This window comes from Pseudorasbora parva, chromosome 4, assembly GCF_024679245.1.
Source record: "Pseudorasbora parva isolate DD20220531a chromosome 4, ASM2467924v1, whole genome shotgun sequence".
NCBI lineage: Eukaryota > Metazoa > Chordata > Actinopteri > Cypriniformes > Gobionidae > Pseudorasbora > Pseudorasbora parva.
The window spans coordinates 18822675-18836891 of NC_090175.1; the positions used below are offsets into that span (position 1 = coordinate 18822675).

Sequence of the window (14217 nt, forward strand, 5' to 3'; positions counted from 1 at the left end):
ATAATAAAACTGTTTGATTTGATTGTAAAAATATTTGCTCAGCCTTACATTTTCCCTTTAAGGCATATCCCAGTCATACATGACAAATTAATATAACTTCACACATGCAGCTGGTCAGGACAAACTCAATTCCACCTTTTCAAAAGAGGACCAAAATAAAATAAAAATACTCACTTAAATAGTCAAATGTAAATGCGTACACACACACACACACACACACACACACACACACACACACACACACACACACACACACACACACACACACACACACACACACACACACACACACACACACACACACACACACACCATCTTCACAGTGGCATGTCCCCTATTCTTACTAAACAGATCTATTGTAATAATAGCCAAGTGAGGGAGGTGACAACACATCAATGCAAAGTGAGATCTCTCTTATTTATAACCAGCCTGCTCTTGTTTAGTCCAGATACTTTACGCTGTGACAGTAATCCTGAGCTGAGCTTAGAGAATGCATATAGAAAAGCAACAGGCGTATACACGAACACACACAAAGCCTGGGCAAGAGAAATTCAAGGGCTTGTTGCTGCGGTATCTCGTCTTCCTCTGCTGCTGGTGTGAACACTAGGGAGCAGCCTGTACCTTCTCTCCGAAGCCCTGTGCTTTTACCAGCTCAATAGCCCCTGATGCGGGAATCGGGATGCGGACAATCTAACTATCCGTCAGGATGATCACTCACAAAATAACAACGGGTGACCACAGGGTGTCTTTTAAAGTAATTTCACATTTAAACAAAAAATCCACAATGAAATATACATATTGAATCCGCTAACCTCTTTGTTTTTTCTTTTCTTTTTTTTCTTGGGAGGGGGGGGGGGGATGTGTAAAAAAATCGTGGATTGTTAATCACACCCATTTCAAGTACATTTAAATACAATGTTTAAGGCCTCCTCTCATTCTGATTTGTACCCCTCGTTGAGGCGCATGTATCTGAAGTCTGTGGAAGCAGTGAAGGAATTAAGGTCTTAGACACTCCTTGTCTTGTTTATTTGCAAAGCACACAAATGTTTGACTTTATCATATGTGAGATTTGATCAAACCATGTCAGCCTGTTTTGTTTTTGCTAGTTAGCTTAATCTATTCAGGATGGGTACAAGGGGGGCAACTGCAACAGCCATAGCAATCAAGCTTTGCACAGTGATTATATCTCAGGGAGAGACGAGGAGATCTGAATCTTAGACTGAGGCTTAACATTTCAAATGAAGTGAAGTGCTCCCAACAGCCCTGCTTATTTACATCCTGCAATACTGCAGAGCTCTCTGAACATCTTTCCCCAGGATCACCGACAAAAAAAACAACAACCCTCCAACTCACCTGCAATAATGAGTACTGTGAATTGCAATTCATTTATTTAAACATTTGTATTTTCCTCTTTTTTTTCTCCATAGATTACAAAAGAAATAGGATAACATCTTGCATTTTTATCCCTACTCTTGCATTTCTGCTGTTAACATATTTTACATAGAATCTTTTATTTCTTTAAGGGTTTATTTGTTTTGTTGTTTTCCTCTCCAATTTTGTCCATGGTAAAAATGTTGTTGTGGATGTCCTCTGTAGCTTTAGAGCGTCCTATAATATCCTGAAGTAGAAAGACACATTAAAGCTCAAATATCCACTCTTCACAAGAGAAGCCAGGACAGGTCAGCATAATTATTCCACATCTTTTGCATCAAGTACACAGGTCTCATTGTCAGATTCTCCCACAAGGCTTTGAGGCTGATGGAACCAGCACTAAATCCCTGTTTTCAGTCCATTTGCCCTCCATAAATGTAGCTTCCTCCTGAAAGCAGCAAGATGAAGTGCCAAGTTTAAGTGTGTTCCATATCCATACATTGAAACCATTGACTTTTAAAAAACAACATGGGTGGGATTTCACACCTCACACTCTCGAGATGTCTGCTGCTGGCACGTGCAAGAGCCGTACTCGTTGATGATGACAAGTGCCCCCTCAATATGGTTGGGTTTGTAGTCAACGTAGTACTCGGATGCAGACGTAGTAGCCATCTGCTGCATGGTCTGCTTCTGCTTCTGCTTGCGACGCTGGCTGGTGAAGCACTGCCTCAACTGCCTGATGCCTGCTGGGAAACATTTCCAGGACACATAGAGCATGAGGACCATGATCAGGAAAGAGAAAATGAGCGCCATGGTGCCTGTCACCACCTTGTGAATCTGCATGGTGCTCTCCAGGTCATCAGCAGATGCAGTCACTGTCAAGGAATTGGTCACCACTTCCCCGCCCTCCACGTCCTGCAGGTCGTACGGATTTCTCGTTGGGCCATCGTATATGAAGCCTCTGGCCCGGTTTCTGGTGGCTGTAAAGGACTGAGTGGTTGCTTCCACATTGTCCTCACATAACTGGAAAGCATAGACGGCGTCCAGAATGTCCTCACCCTGTGCAATGTCCGGACTGGCGCACAACAGGCCACTGTCACGTTGTCCCTGGAAGTTGCTAAGCCAAGAAGCCAAGGCACAGACATTCCTGCTGCATTCCCAGTCATTTCCCGACAGAGAGATGCTGCTCAGGGATGTCCATGAGTCCAAAATCCGCTGATCTATGTAAGTCAGTTTATTAGTGTCCAGCATAAGAGTGTTAAGGTTGGGCACACTCTCAAACACATGTGGCTCAATGTACTCAATCTCATTATTGGAGAAGTCAATCTTCTCCAAGTGGTCCCAGGTCCAGTCAAGGGTGCTAACCACAATGGTGGCCTTATTGTTTCGCATGTAGAGGGTCCGCAGGGATATGAGGCGGGGGAAATGGGCCAGATTGACTTTCACCAACTCGTTGTGCTCCAGATGCAGCTCAGTGAGCTTGAAGAGTCCAGCAAATGAATTACGTGCCAGGCTCTGCAGCTGGTTGTAACCCAGATCCAGGAGTTGCATGCTCCTGCAATCCTGGAAAATGCGCACAGGGATGAATTTAAGGGCATTGTAGCGCAAATGTAAATTGGTAAGCTTCCTAAGGCCATGGAAAAGGTCTGGCTCCAAAGACTGAAGTCTGTTATAGGATAAATCCAATATTCGCAGGTTGGGCAGAGGTCTAAAGGTCCCGTTGGGCAGGCTCTCTATCCGATTGGTGCTCAGATCCAGCTCTTTAACCCTTCGTAGCCTTTCAAAGGTGCTCTCCTCTACGATCTCAATATTGTTATGATCCAAGTAGAGCCAGGTAAGCTGTGACAGTCCCACAAAGTTCCCCTCCCGCAGCTCAGAGATGTTATTCTCACGCAGAGACAAACCAATGGCACTGCTCAGGTTTTGGGGGATGTCGGTCAGGTTGAGCCCCTCACAATACAACAGCTTGTTGTCGCATCGGCACAGCCTCGGACAGCTCCCTCCCACCAATGGAACTATTTTCAGAACAATGCCCAGGGAGCACAGAATCAGCCCAGGGGGCTTCCTTAGTGGCCACTTTAGGTACAGACCAATTAGGAGGAAATCCATTAGCATGAATATCCTGCAGTGTCGTAGAGAAAAAGTCCATTGAATCTTTTAGATCTTGGTCATTTTGGATTTTGTGACTTGTAACTCCCCAAGTCCTTTAGTTGATATGTATGTATACAGAATATGGATGGTGATTTGTTACTTAAAGATTCAAGAAATCCTGCCACATTGAAAAGAGAAGAGCGACAGCAAATAAACGACAAGTCACTTTGCTCATGTTAGATCAGAGAAAGGAACAGAGAGACAGGGAGGTAAAAATTGCACTCCTCGAGAATCAATCTCACATGAAAGGATGCCTACTCACCCCTTTCCAGAAAAAAAAAAAAAAAAAAACATAAAAGAAGAAAGCAATAAAGAGAAGAGGAAAAATAAGAATGGAAAAAAGACAGTGGTACAAATTCAGCCCCCCCTCCTTTTCATCGGACACCAGATCCTGGCAGACTTACAATGTCTTAGTTCTCCTCGTGTGAAAGAGCCAAAAAGAGAACGAATCCAAGTGGCATTCAGCTAGCTGGGAGGAAGTGCAAGTTTCCCGGACTGCATGCATGAGCGCTGTCCTCTCTCCGCCGTTGCTCTGCATTGACTGCTGCGCCGATCTGTGGGAGAGATGAGCGGGGGAAAAATGCGCACGAAGGAGGGAATAATCCACTCCAAACTCTCACTCTCCCTCTCTTTCCTCCTTTCTCATCAAAGACTCCCGATCTGCCGTCGCAAATCACCATCCATAACCTAAAGTGATCACTGACCTGCACAATGTACATTGAGTGAAGCTCGTTGGCATTCTGTCAGTGGTCGTTTCTTCACAATTATACACATGCAAAAGCTGCGTGATCTGCATCATATAGCTCTCTTTTTCCTTTCCTTTTCTTTTTAATTGTTTGTATAGTGATATCCAAAGATCAATGATGAAATTGTGTCTAATAAGACTCAAATCTTCAGCAAGACCTTCTTTGTATGAAGCTCATTTCCAGTGGGCTGCGGAGGCTGTAGATGCTGAGGTTGAAGGCAGGCACGGTGTATGGGGAGGCGAGAGATGCTCGATCCCTTGCAGCAGACTAGTGCACTGGCAGTGCATGCAGAAACACCTTCTGTTCACTGAGTGTCGTAAGCCACTCACAATTCAGCCCAGGCTCTCTCTCTCTCTCTCTCTCTCTCTCTCTCTCTCTCTCTCTCTCTCTCTCTCTCTCTCTCTCTCTCTCTCTCTCTCTCTCTCTCTCTCTCTCTCTCTCTCTCTCTCCTCTCTCCCTCCCGATGCTCCTCTGCTCACCCTTTTTTCTTCTTCAGTGTGCTCTCTCTCTTTTTCTTTCTTTCCTTCTCTCTTTCTCTTTCCCTCTCTTTTCTCTGTGCCTGAGACAATTTGATATTTAAGAGAGGCTGGGCTTAAACTATAGTTTAAATGAACCCCCCCCCCCCCTCTCCTTAAATAAATTGGAACACGCCATCTATCTGCCAACGTCTACTATTGTTAGTATGTGGTTTGCTTATTATTGCAGATTACTATCCGTCTAATGACTTAAACAGTGTGTCCATTCCCTGTGGCTTTGATATGTTGAAAGTCTTGCATAAACGAGGATCTTTTTTTTTTTTTTTTTTTTTTTTTTTTTTATAAATATGTTATTAGGCCAGAATTCACCAAAAGTGTAGTATGCTTAATAGGAAATGTAATAAAGTTTTCTTTCTTTCTTTCTTTCTTTCTTTCTTTCTTTCTTTCTTTCTTTCTTTCTTTCTTTCTTTCTTTCTTTCTTTCTTTCTTTCTTTCTTTCTTTCTTTCTTTCTTTCTTTCTTTCTTTCTTTTGGTTTTATCATCATCAGCATTATTATTATTATTATTATTATTATTATTATTATTATTATTATTATTATTATTATTATTAATTCATCATTATTCAACTGTATATGTAATGCAGTTGTTTTTTGTTTTTGTTTTCTCTCATTGACTTGAGTTGCCACCGCACCTATCCAAATACTCACTGCGGGACGGCATCCACAGGATGGTCATTCTGCTTTCTTAAATCTAGATTTATATTATTGATTTTTTTTTTTTTTTTTTCAGGCTTCATACATAACAGCATGTCACTATGTGAGTTTCAATGGTTAGGTACTCTCACTAGCCGGTGAGCTATCCTAGACCAATACTGATACGGTCTCTGAGCGAGATGAATGTGTTTTTTGCCAGACTCCAAGCGGACCATCCGAGTGAGTTCAAAATGGCATTGTAGTGTAAGCATTGCCTTTTCAGGCTGTTAGGTTGTTGAAAAATGAGCTTGTGCGCAGCAAGCATGGTAATGGCATCACGCGCCATATGTTATAGCAGTTAGCTGGTGGTACACGTAAGCTTAGATATAGTCCACGGCACGGCGACTCCCCTCTCCTCCCCCTCACACCCCCGCCCCACCCTCATTGGCCTAATTCTGAACCCGAACCACTACATTTACATTTCATAATGTCGCCTGCCCAGGCTTGTTTATCACAGCCATTTCCAGTCCCGCCATCCAGTTGGAATACAGATATCATCTGTTGCCACTTAGCCAGGCTTACATAAATATTCTGCTCAGGAGCCTTGTTGCAGTGCACCGCGGATTGCAGTCCCCAGGCTTGTCATTTCATTCCGATTAATTTTCAAGGACAATGAGCTGTGACGATCCCGTACATGAAGCTAGCATGCATCTGTTGGTTTGCCTGCTTTCTGATGGCTGCCACAATTTTAAGATCAGTCTTTCCTTTTGCTTAGCACACTGTAAAATGTGAATTAATCCCATGTTGAAAATATGTCACACATAGTCTGCTTAGTCCGCTAATTGGTGCAGGAGTCTGCAAACAAGGGCAAGTGAACAGCATCTGCTCAGATTACCTTAACTCATGACTAAAACTCCTACGCCTTGAGGAAAAAAAGCCCACTAAGCTTTTTTAGCTCAGCATTGACTTGAGAGAAACACTGGGGTATTGGACCAGCCTCAACCTGCTGTTGTGGTAAAATCAACAGATCTTAGATTAGCTGACAGGACGGCAACTATTCTCAGCACATCCATATGCACCCCATCATATCTTGTAATATCAAAAAAAAAAAAAAAAAAAAAAAAAAAAAAAAACTCCTACAGATTTTTTTTTTCTTTTTTTTTCTTCTGCTGTTTCAAAGTATTGTGCCTCAAATCTATTACTTCTTTTGTCAACTAAATGCTCAGCAAAGATTTGACAGAGAAATGGATGTTCGCTCCACAGACGGAAGGAAAAAGCCTGCGACTGTGGTCGTCCTAAAGCCTGATCTGTCTCTCCTCCACCTTGCCCATCGCTCTTTAGCTGTAATAAATGGGTGCACCATCAGCTAATGACTTGGTGCCGAGTAATGACTTGACACAGCGATGAGGAAATGTGAGAATCCAAACCATTCCTTATAGTGACTTTGAAGGAATTTGGCTAGAGAGAACATGGAACCCCAGATGTGGTTCCAATGGTTCTCTCACTCTTAAAGGAATAGTTCATCAACAAATTAAAGTAATGTTGTCATCTACTCACCCATTTTTTGTTATTCTTTGAAGCTAAAGAATAGATGCAAACAACCATAAAAGGATACAATTTTGTATTTTTTATGAAAACACTGAGACCAAATCATCAGACCTGTTTTTAACAAATTTATATCAATTTTTTGAACTGGATCAAATGATTCAACTTAAAATAATAATTAATTAATGTATTATTTATAGATATTTTGAATTAATTTATATTGCCAGTTTTAATTAATTTTCCTGCCATTGAGTTAACTTCTCTTTTATGAGAAAATGTTTCCTTGCCATTGACTAGATCTTTAAGATTTCTGTGTTGTCAATGTTGGAAGGGAGGGGGATGCTATTATGAGTCTCCTGAATGGGTACTGAAACTCCTGATCAAAACACAAGAAAGCAGCAGATTTTGTGTGTGTGTGTGTGTGTGTGTGTGTGTGTGTGTGTGTGTGTGTGTGCGTGTGCGTGTGCGTGTGCGTGTGCGTGTGTGTGTGTGTGTGCGTGCATGCGTTCGTTCGTTCGTGCGTGCGTGCATTCGTGTGGAAATGACCAAAAATGCTGGTTGGCGGCTGCCAACTGATCACTGGAAGGTAAATAATTTGTTTGCTTTAATAGTTATTTATTTATTAGTAATGTCAGTATTTTTAGTAACAATATTTCAGTAAAAAAAGAAAAACAAAATCCATATACATTTTTTATTTGATATTATTATTTTATATTATAGCTGAAATATTATATTTCAGCTGCCAAAATAAATAGTAATAAAATAAAATAAATAGTCAATAGCAACAACACTGATGGAGCGCTATTATACTGAAGACAAAACATAACATAAAGGTCATGTTTTCATTTTTGGATGAACTATTCCTTTAATTAGATTCAGAACAAACATCATTATAGAAATACATACATTTAAGAGTAAGGTGTAATATTATCAAAATGTTACTGTGAGGTCCTATTGAATATGGAATATAAATGTTTTTATTTTATTTATTTGAATGACCCTTCCATTGTTTAGAGCACAGTTGTCAATGTTGTACTCCCCATGCAATTCATAGCACTAAAGAAGTAGGTTGCCTGATGAATATGACTCATCTTAATTTCCATACATTATAGAGATGATACAGATGAGGTGGACCTGAAATTATTTTGGTTGTCAGTTAGATGTGCATTGTGTTTATGCGTCATAAACCTTATCAATATCCTGTTATGTTCCATCTTAATGTTTCCTGCACCGTTAAGAGTTTAACCCCCAGATCCCCCTAACCTGTGGAACTAAGCCAGTGAACCTCCAATGCTCAAGTCCACCCGTAGCTCTCCTGCCTTTTATAATGGATACCTGCTCTGCCCAGTCCTGATGAGACTTAAAATGGCTGCACTTGCCAGGCAGAGCACAGCATTTAGGGACGTGTTCAATCAATGGCTCTGTTCTGGATTAGCAGTACTGTCAGCTAGGTCTACCTTCCCGTCTCAGTCGTGCTGCAGAGATTTGCATGCAGACTTTCACACAGTAACTACTAGTATTCCTGACCAGGGGAAGAATTGGCCTGAAATGTCTCGTCTTTCTTGTACTCTCTCTAGCATCTTGAGTAAAAAAAACCCCACCTATTTCTCTGAGGACCTGACTCCACATGTCTACTCTTAGATGAGAATGAATGATGTTCTCTCATTGAGCCATTGGATACTGTGAGCCATCAAAGGAATGTGAGGTGTTTTTTTTTTTTTTGGGAAACAATGAGTACTCCTAGGTGAAACTCCTCTCTGCTCACATTGTTGTGCTTTAGGTTTGAAGGCCCTCATTAATGCAATAGGGATACTTTTGAGTTTTCAGAACAAAATAATGTGGGGAATAATCATACCTCTATCTATCTGTCTGTGCTTTTCACCTCTTTCTTTTTTTCTTAGCTCATTTCATTTTTCACTAAACCGTTTCACTAAACCGAATATGCATATATAGTATATATGCTCATATAGACAAAAACTGCTACAACAATATTTTTTGTCTATATGAGCATATATACTATACAAACGGTTATATAAAATGATATATAAAATGATTATTCACAGTACATACATGTATTATGCGAACACAAACTTTTATTTTGGATGCGATTAATCACACAAAATCTCTGTGTGTGTGTGTGTGTGTGTGTGTGTGTGTGTGTGTGTGTGTGTGTGTGTGTGTGTGTGTGTGTGTGTGTGTGTGTGTGTGTGTGTGTGTGTGTGTGTGTGTGTGTGTGTGTGTGTGTGTGTAATTATTGCTTTTTTCCCATTATATTTTGATGAATAGAAAGTTCAAAAGATTAAGCATTTATTTGATATAGAAATCGTTTTAATGGTAGTGGATGTGTGTGCGCACACTACACAAAAGAAACATGAAGATTCTGCTTGCACTGTAAAAGCTACTTATTTACTTACGAATGTAATTCGTAAGGATGTTTATTTATTTTTTTTACAGTATGATAGCTTTTAAAAATCAAATAGTCTAAAGACTGACAGTAATAGTCTTAAGGTAGCAAAAAGCATGTTTTGAAGCCTTTGCTGCTCAGCCCCTATTCCCTAGCTGGTTCCTGCCCTGTGGCAAGAGGCTTATTGATTTGACTCTCTAAGCAACTCCATCTCCACTGAGAGGTTCTTTAGGAGGACCGCAGCTGAGGCCTCCTGACCAAAATACCTTGGTGTGATAAAATTGTACAGTGCTCGTTCAGCAGAGACACAATTCATTTGTACATTTACAAGAGGACAGTTTCCTACAATCATGGGAAACACTTATCTGAGGGCATTAGGTCTGTCAAAAAAAGCTACATTTAAAATTATTTCTTAAATATTAGCACAATTCGAATTATATTTGAATTCTAAAGCCAATACTTAAATGGGTACTTCAGCGCTGGGAAGATGAATCTGTATTTAAACTGGGTCATTAATAATGTGAAATTATTTTTGAATTTGGTGCCTTCTAGACTTCTAGAAAATTATTTTTTTGTCTCATGGGGATGAAAGACTACAATTCCCAGAATGCTTCGTTTTGCATTCCCAAAGCCACCGCTACTGGATTACAGTGACTGAGTTCAGAAAGTACAATTAAATACTGAACGTGTCTGTTCAATATAACGATCGAGTTGCTGCGTGAGTCTCACAGCACTGACGCTGCAGGAGTCAGATTAAATTTAATGTCATAAAATGAGCTGATGAGCTCTTGTGATGAGAGCTGAAGTAATCGCTACTAGATTTGCGGCAAACATTCTTAACACATTTTCAGTTCATGCCTTTGGAAGCTTTTATAGAAATTAATTTGAGAAGTTAAAACACTTACTTTGCTTAGCATCCGTTTAAATTAATGCCTGCAGATCTCCCATCACCCATGTGTGGGTTGAAAACATGCGGAAATGGCTCCCTCTGCTGACTGTAGTCTTTAGCCTCTGGCCAAACATTCCAAAGATGACGCAAATATCGTCAATTTACGGGAGGAATTTTTCCAGAAATAAAATGCATAAATTTCTTGTCTCAGGGGGATATGAGGGAGGGAAGCACAATCATTTGATTATACTCCAGGGTTTCTACTGATACAAAGCCATATGCTAATCGCTGAAGTAACCCTTTAATTCTGGAAAAAGTACTGTATTTTCTCCTATGCCCATAAGAGGGCGCAAGCGAGCGCAACAAGCAAATGCAAAGCAATTCAAGAATTGCATCTTTTATTGAAATTACATGATATTCACTTTTAAAAGTGCATTAACTTTTCAAACAGTTGTTATTAAATAAGTAATGAGCATGTAAGGAAATTTAGGCAAGTGTGCATAAAACTGAACATGTATCAGTAACCTGAGAAAACGCTTCAACAGCACAAAATAGCAAACTGACATTCAGAAACAATCCATTTCCACTCACTAAACATCTACATATTGTTTGTCAAAAAAGACATCCGGTCAACTTGACCTGGTACAAGCGCTGAGCGTTTTTTGCTGAGGTATGGTCAAGTATGTCTTTGCCAGCTACGCGATATGTGGATACATATAACTTTACAGCGTGATTTTTGCCACCAACTGAGAGGATTTTGTCAGTAGGTATCGCATCTTCTCTTTCATTTATATCCAAAGCCCTGATTGCCGCCTTCTGCACTGCATTCTGTTAGACTATATACGCCATCAAATAGGTTGGCCATTTTTTTCTCCGACTCAAATCCTCACTGTTTTTTGCAAATGAACAGCACAACAACACTGCGCTGTACTGGATAAAAAAAACTGTGTCAGTTACGTCATCAACATGTCTTGCGTGCCTCTACCAAAAATGATATTATTATTAATTTTGTATTATTTGACAGTCCTAGAGGGCATAGAGACTTATTGCATGTGTGTAGACTAGATTTGAATTTAGAATGTAGACTTGGATTTAAACCCGACCATTTTTTTAATACGTGGATAAGAACGAGCCTATAATGAGCAAAGCGCAGCCAAGCGGACTGGTGAGACTCATGTTAAAACTAAAATTGATACACTTAAATGAATTGATAACATCGCTGTTTTCTCCACAGCGACTGTACAGCTGAATTTTGTAGAAAGCTTTTGTTTTGTTTAAATTGTATCTTAATTTAAAAAAAAGGTTTTTGAGGCCAATTGCCTGGATTTAATAAATAAAAAGCAAATAGCAAACTAATCGTGACATGATGTCAAAAAGAAGACCGTTTATCCATCCATAATTGCATAGCTCCTGACTTGGAACAGATTGAGAGATGTGTGATTTATTTCATATGCTGCTTTATGACATGTTGTCTGATTTTCCTGGATTAAAGGATTCTTTGTTTTGGCATAATCTTCCCACCAGCCGGGGAGTGATTTTGGCTGTAATATATTGAGCAATTTGAATTAATCTCACTTCTATCATTCTTAAGTATCCTTAATTAATGTACTATAAAACATTTTTAAAAAAAAAGATTAGCATTAAAGGGGTGGTTACATGCAATTTCACTTGTTTAACTTTAGTTAGTGTGTAATGTTGCTGCTTGAGCATTAACAGTATCTGCAAAGTTACAGCGCTTGAAAGTTTAATGCAAACGGAGATATTGTCTTTTAATGTTAAGGCAGTTCATTGCCTACAAAAACGACCGGTTTGCACTACAAAGGGCTTCTTCCCGGGTTGGTGACCTCATAAACCCTTGCTAGTCACTGCAGATGTGACTTCTGCCCGTGATGGTAAGGGGTGTGGCTTTTCCAGACAACCGGTGAAACTACATCTGGCCATCTAACCAATCTAAGACCATTGCATTTGTGTGTGTGTGTGTGTGTGTGTCTGTGTGTGTGTGTGTGTGTGTGTGTGTGTGTGTGTGTGTGTGTGTGTGTGTGTGTGTGTGTGTGTGTGTATGATCACAAATGCACTATTTAACATGTATATGCTTTGATATTTGATTATCAAATATCAAACCATATACATGCTGAATAGCACATTTGTGATCAAACTCCCATCGGTGACAATGAATGTTGTACAGTCGCTCTGTTAAACATGCAAAAAGAACCACATCTCATGAGTTCCCCATAAGCTCAATATTCAGACCAGCTATTGTGTCTGTCATTAACATCACAAAGCAATTTGTCATTACCAGTCAGTCGCTGTCATCATGGTTGCCCATAAATCCTGCTCATGAATCACTCGTTGAATCATTCAATGAATCATTTTCACCCCCCCAATGAAGCAACCGTCTTTAAAAGACATTGTCACTGAGGCTCATCACACAAGTTCACGTTAGTGGGCAGGTTTTCATGTCGCCTGACAATTAACAGCATTTCCTATTAAACAGCCTCTATGGTAATGTGTTATTGAGCCCAGCGGTGGCTAAAGTGGGGTCTCTGGGTGTATAATGTGGTTTATGTCTAATTGGCCCTCTGCTGAGATAATGTGGAGGGGGTGACAATGAAGGGTCAGGCCTGACTGAGGTTTACGCTGCCTAGGGGGAGGGAGGGCGAGAGGGAGAGTTTTCACCAAACAGCGGATCCAATTTTGTATAGCCAGAGGAAGGAAGGAGAGAGGACAGGGTGTTTTGCATTGGTTAATGATCAGGGCTGCACACCGCAAGGTTGCTGGTCTGATGCCCACTTGGAGTGAGGCATGGGTCATCACCATTTTTCCCTTGACCAATGCACTTAACCTCATTTTGCTCCAGGGGGATTTTTGGTTCATGGTGTCGTTTTATGGAGACATTGTGTGCAATATGTGGAAATTCCACTGGCCCCGTGGTCATAAATAAAGATTCTAAAGATTCTAAAGAGGCGGCTTGTGCGCACGTTTCGGTGTGTGTGTCAGACAGAATAGACAGTGTAAGGTCAGATGAGAGGTAGAATGACAGTGAGTGATGACAGGACGGTTGTAGCAAAAGTATGTTGTTGTTTTACTGAGCAGTGGGGGAGAGCTGTGTGTCTTTAGTCACCTCTAATCATTGTTGTGCATTCAGAAAGACCCTCACCAAACTAAAGCTGGCAGTGGAATCAGGTATGTCCTTTCACACCGGTCAGCCCAGCCCTATGAAAGACCTTAAGCCACACCTACTCACATCAACTAAATCCAGCAGTCAACTAACACATGCATGTCACCGGTCACCATAGCATAAATGACTCCATCTACACAGACTTCACCTCAAGTGGTGTAAAGCACTCACTTTTGTGCGAATGAGTGTGTTAGAGAATTTAGCCAGACCCCTGGGGAATGTGCAGTGATGTACGTGCTCAAAAAACACCCTCTAGTTTCCCAAATGGGAAAATCAATAAAACTTCATCTTTACAGGCTTGGATATTTGCCTGGTGGGAGAATGTGTCACGTAGAGCTGTGTGGGAGTTCCTATTGGGACCGCATGTATATGTCTTTACGTGTTTGTGTCTGTCAGAATCCTTATATTTCTCAAGTGGATAAACCCAACTCTCTAGCTCTAGCCAGGACTGAATTTAAAGCAAGTAGAATGATGGAAGCCTGTTTTTAGTCCAGCCATTATTTTGCAAACCAGCAGTAGACACAGTAGGCTGTATTATGGTAATGATTATGATATGATGCAGGGCCATGCAAAGGGTTCTGGGTACTGGCTTTGTCGTGACAACTGCTTGAGGGTGACTAGGCAGGGTTCTGCAACAGAAGTCCAGACTGGACAATTAAGCAGTGTGATCCTAGCCTGAATTGTGTCAGTGTGGACCTAGCTTGAATATATAATCTGTCTATTGTTATGTCTCGCTTTGAACTATTGATTTTGAGTGAATAAACG

The 14217-nt window shown here is 40.7% G+C and overlaps 2 protein-coding genes across 4 annotated transcripts in view; one reads left to right on the top strand and one right to left on the bottom strand.

The window, feature by feature from the left end:
* ctnna2 (catenin (cadherin-associated protein), alpha 2) overlaps positions 1-14217 on the top strand; it is a 678725-nt gene that overhangs the window by 504036 nt on the left and 160472 nt on the right. The window lies entirely within an intron of this gene.
* Positions 214-3789, bottom strand: lrrtm1 (leucine rich repeat transmembrane neuronal 1). Its single transcript, XM_067441161.1, has one exon. The coding sequence runs from the start codon at positions 3484-3486 to the stop codon at positions 1912-1914; it is 1575 nt and encodes a 524-aa protein (XP_067297262.1). The 5' UTR covers positions 3487-3789; the 3' UTR covers positions 214-1911.

Bases quoted from the DNA above. Each gene is read 5' to 3' on its own strand.
- lrrtm1 (XM_067441161.1), bottom strand. From the start codon at position 3,486: ATGCTAATGGATTTCCTCCTAATTGGTCTGTACCTAAAGTGGCCACTA.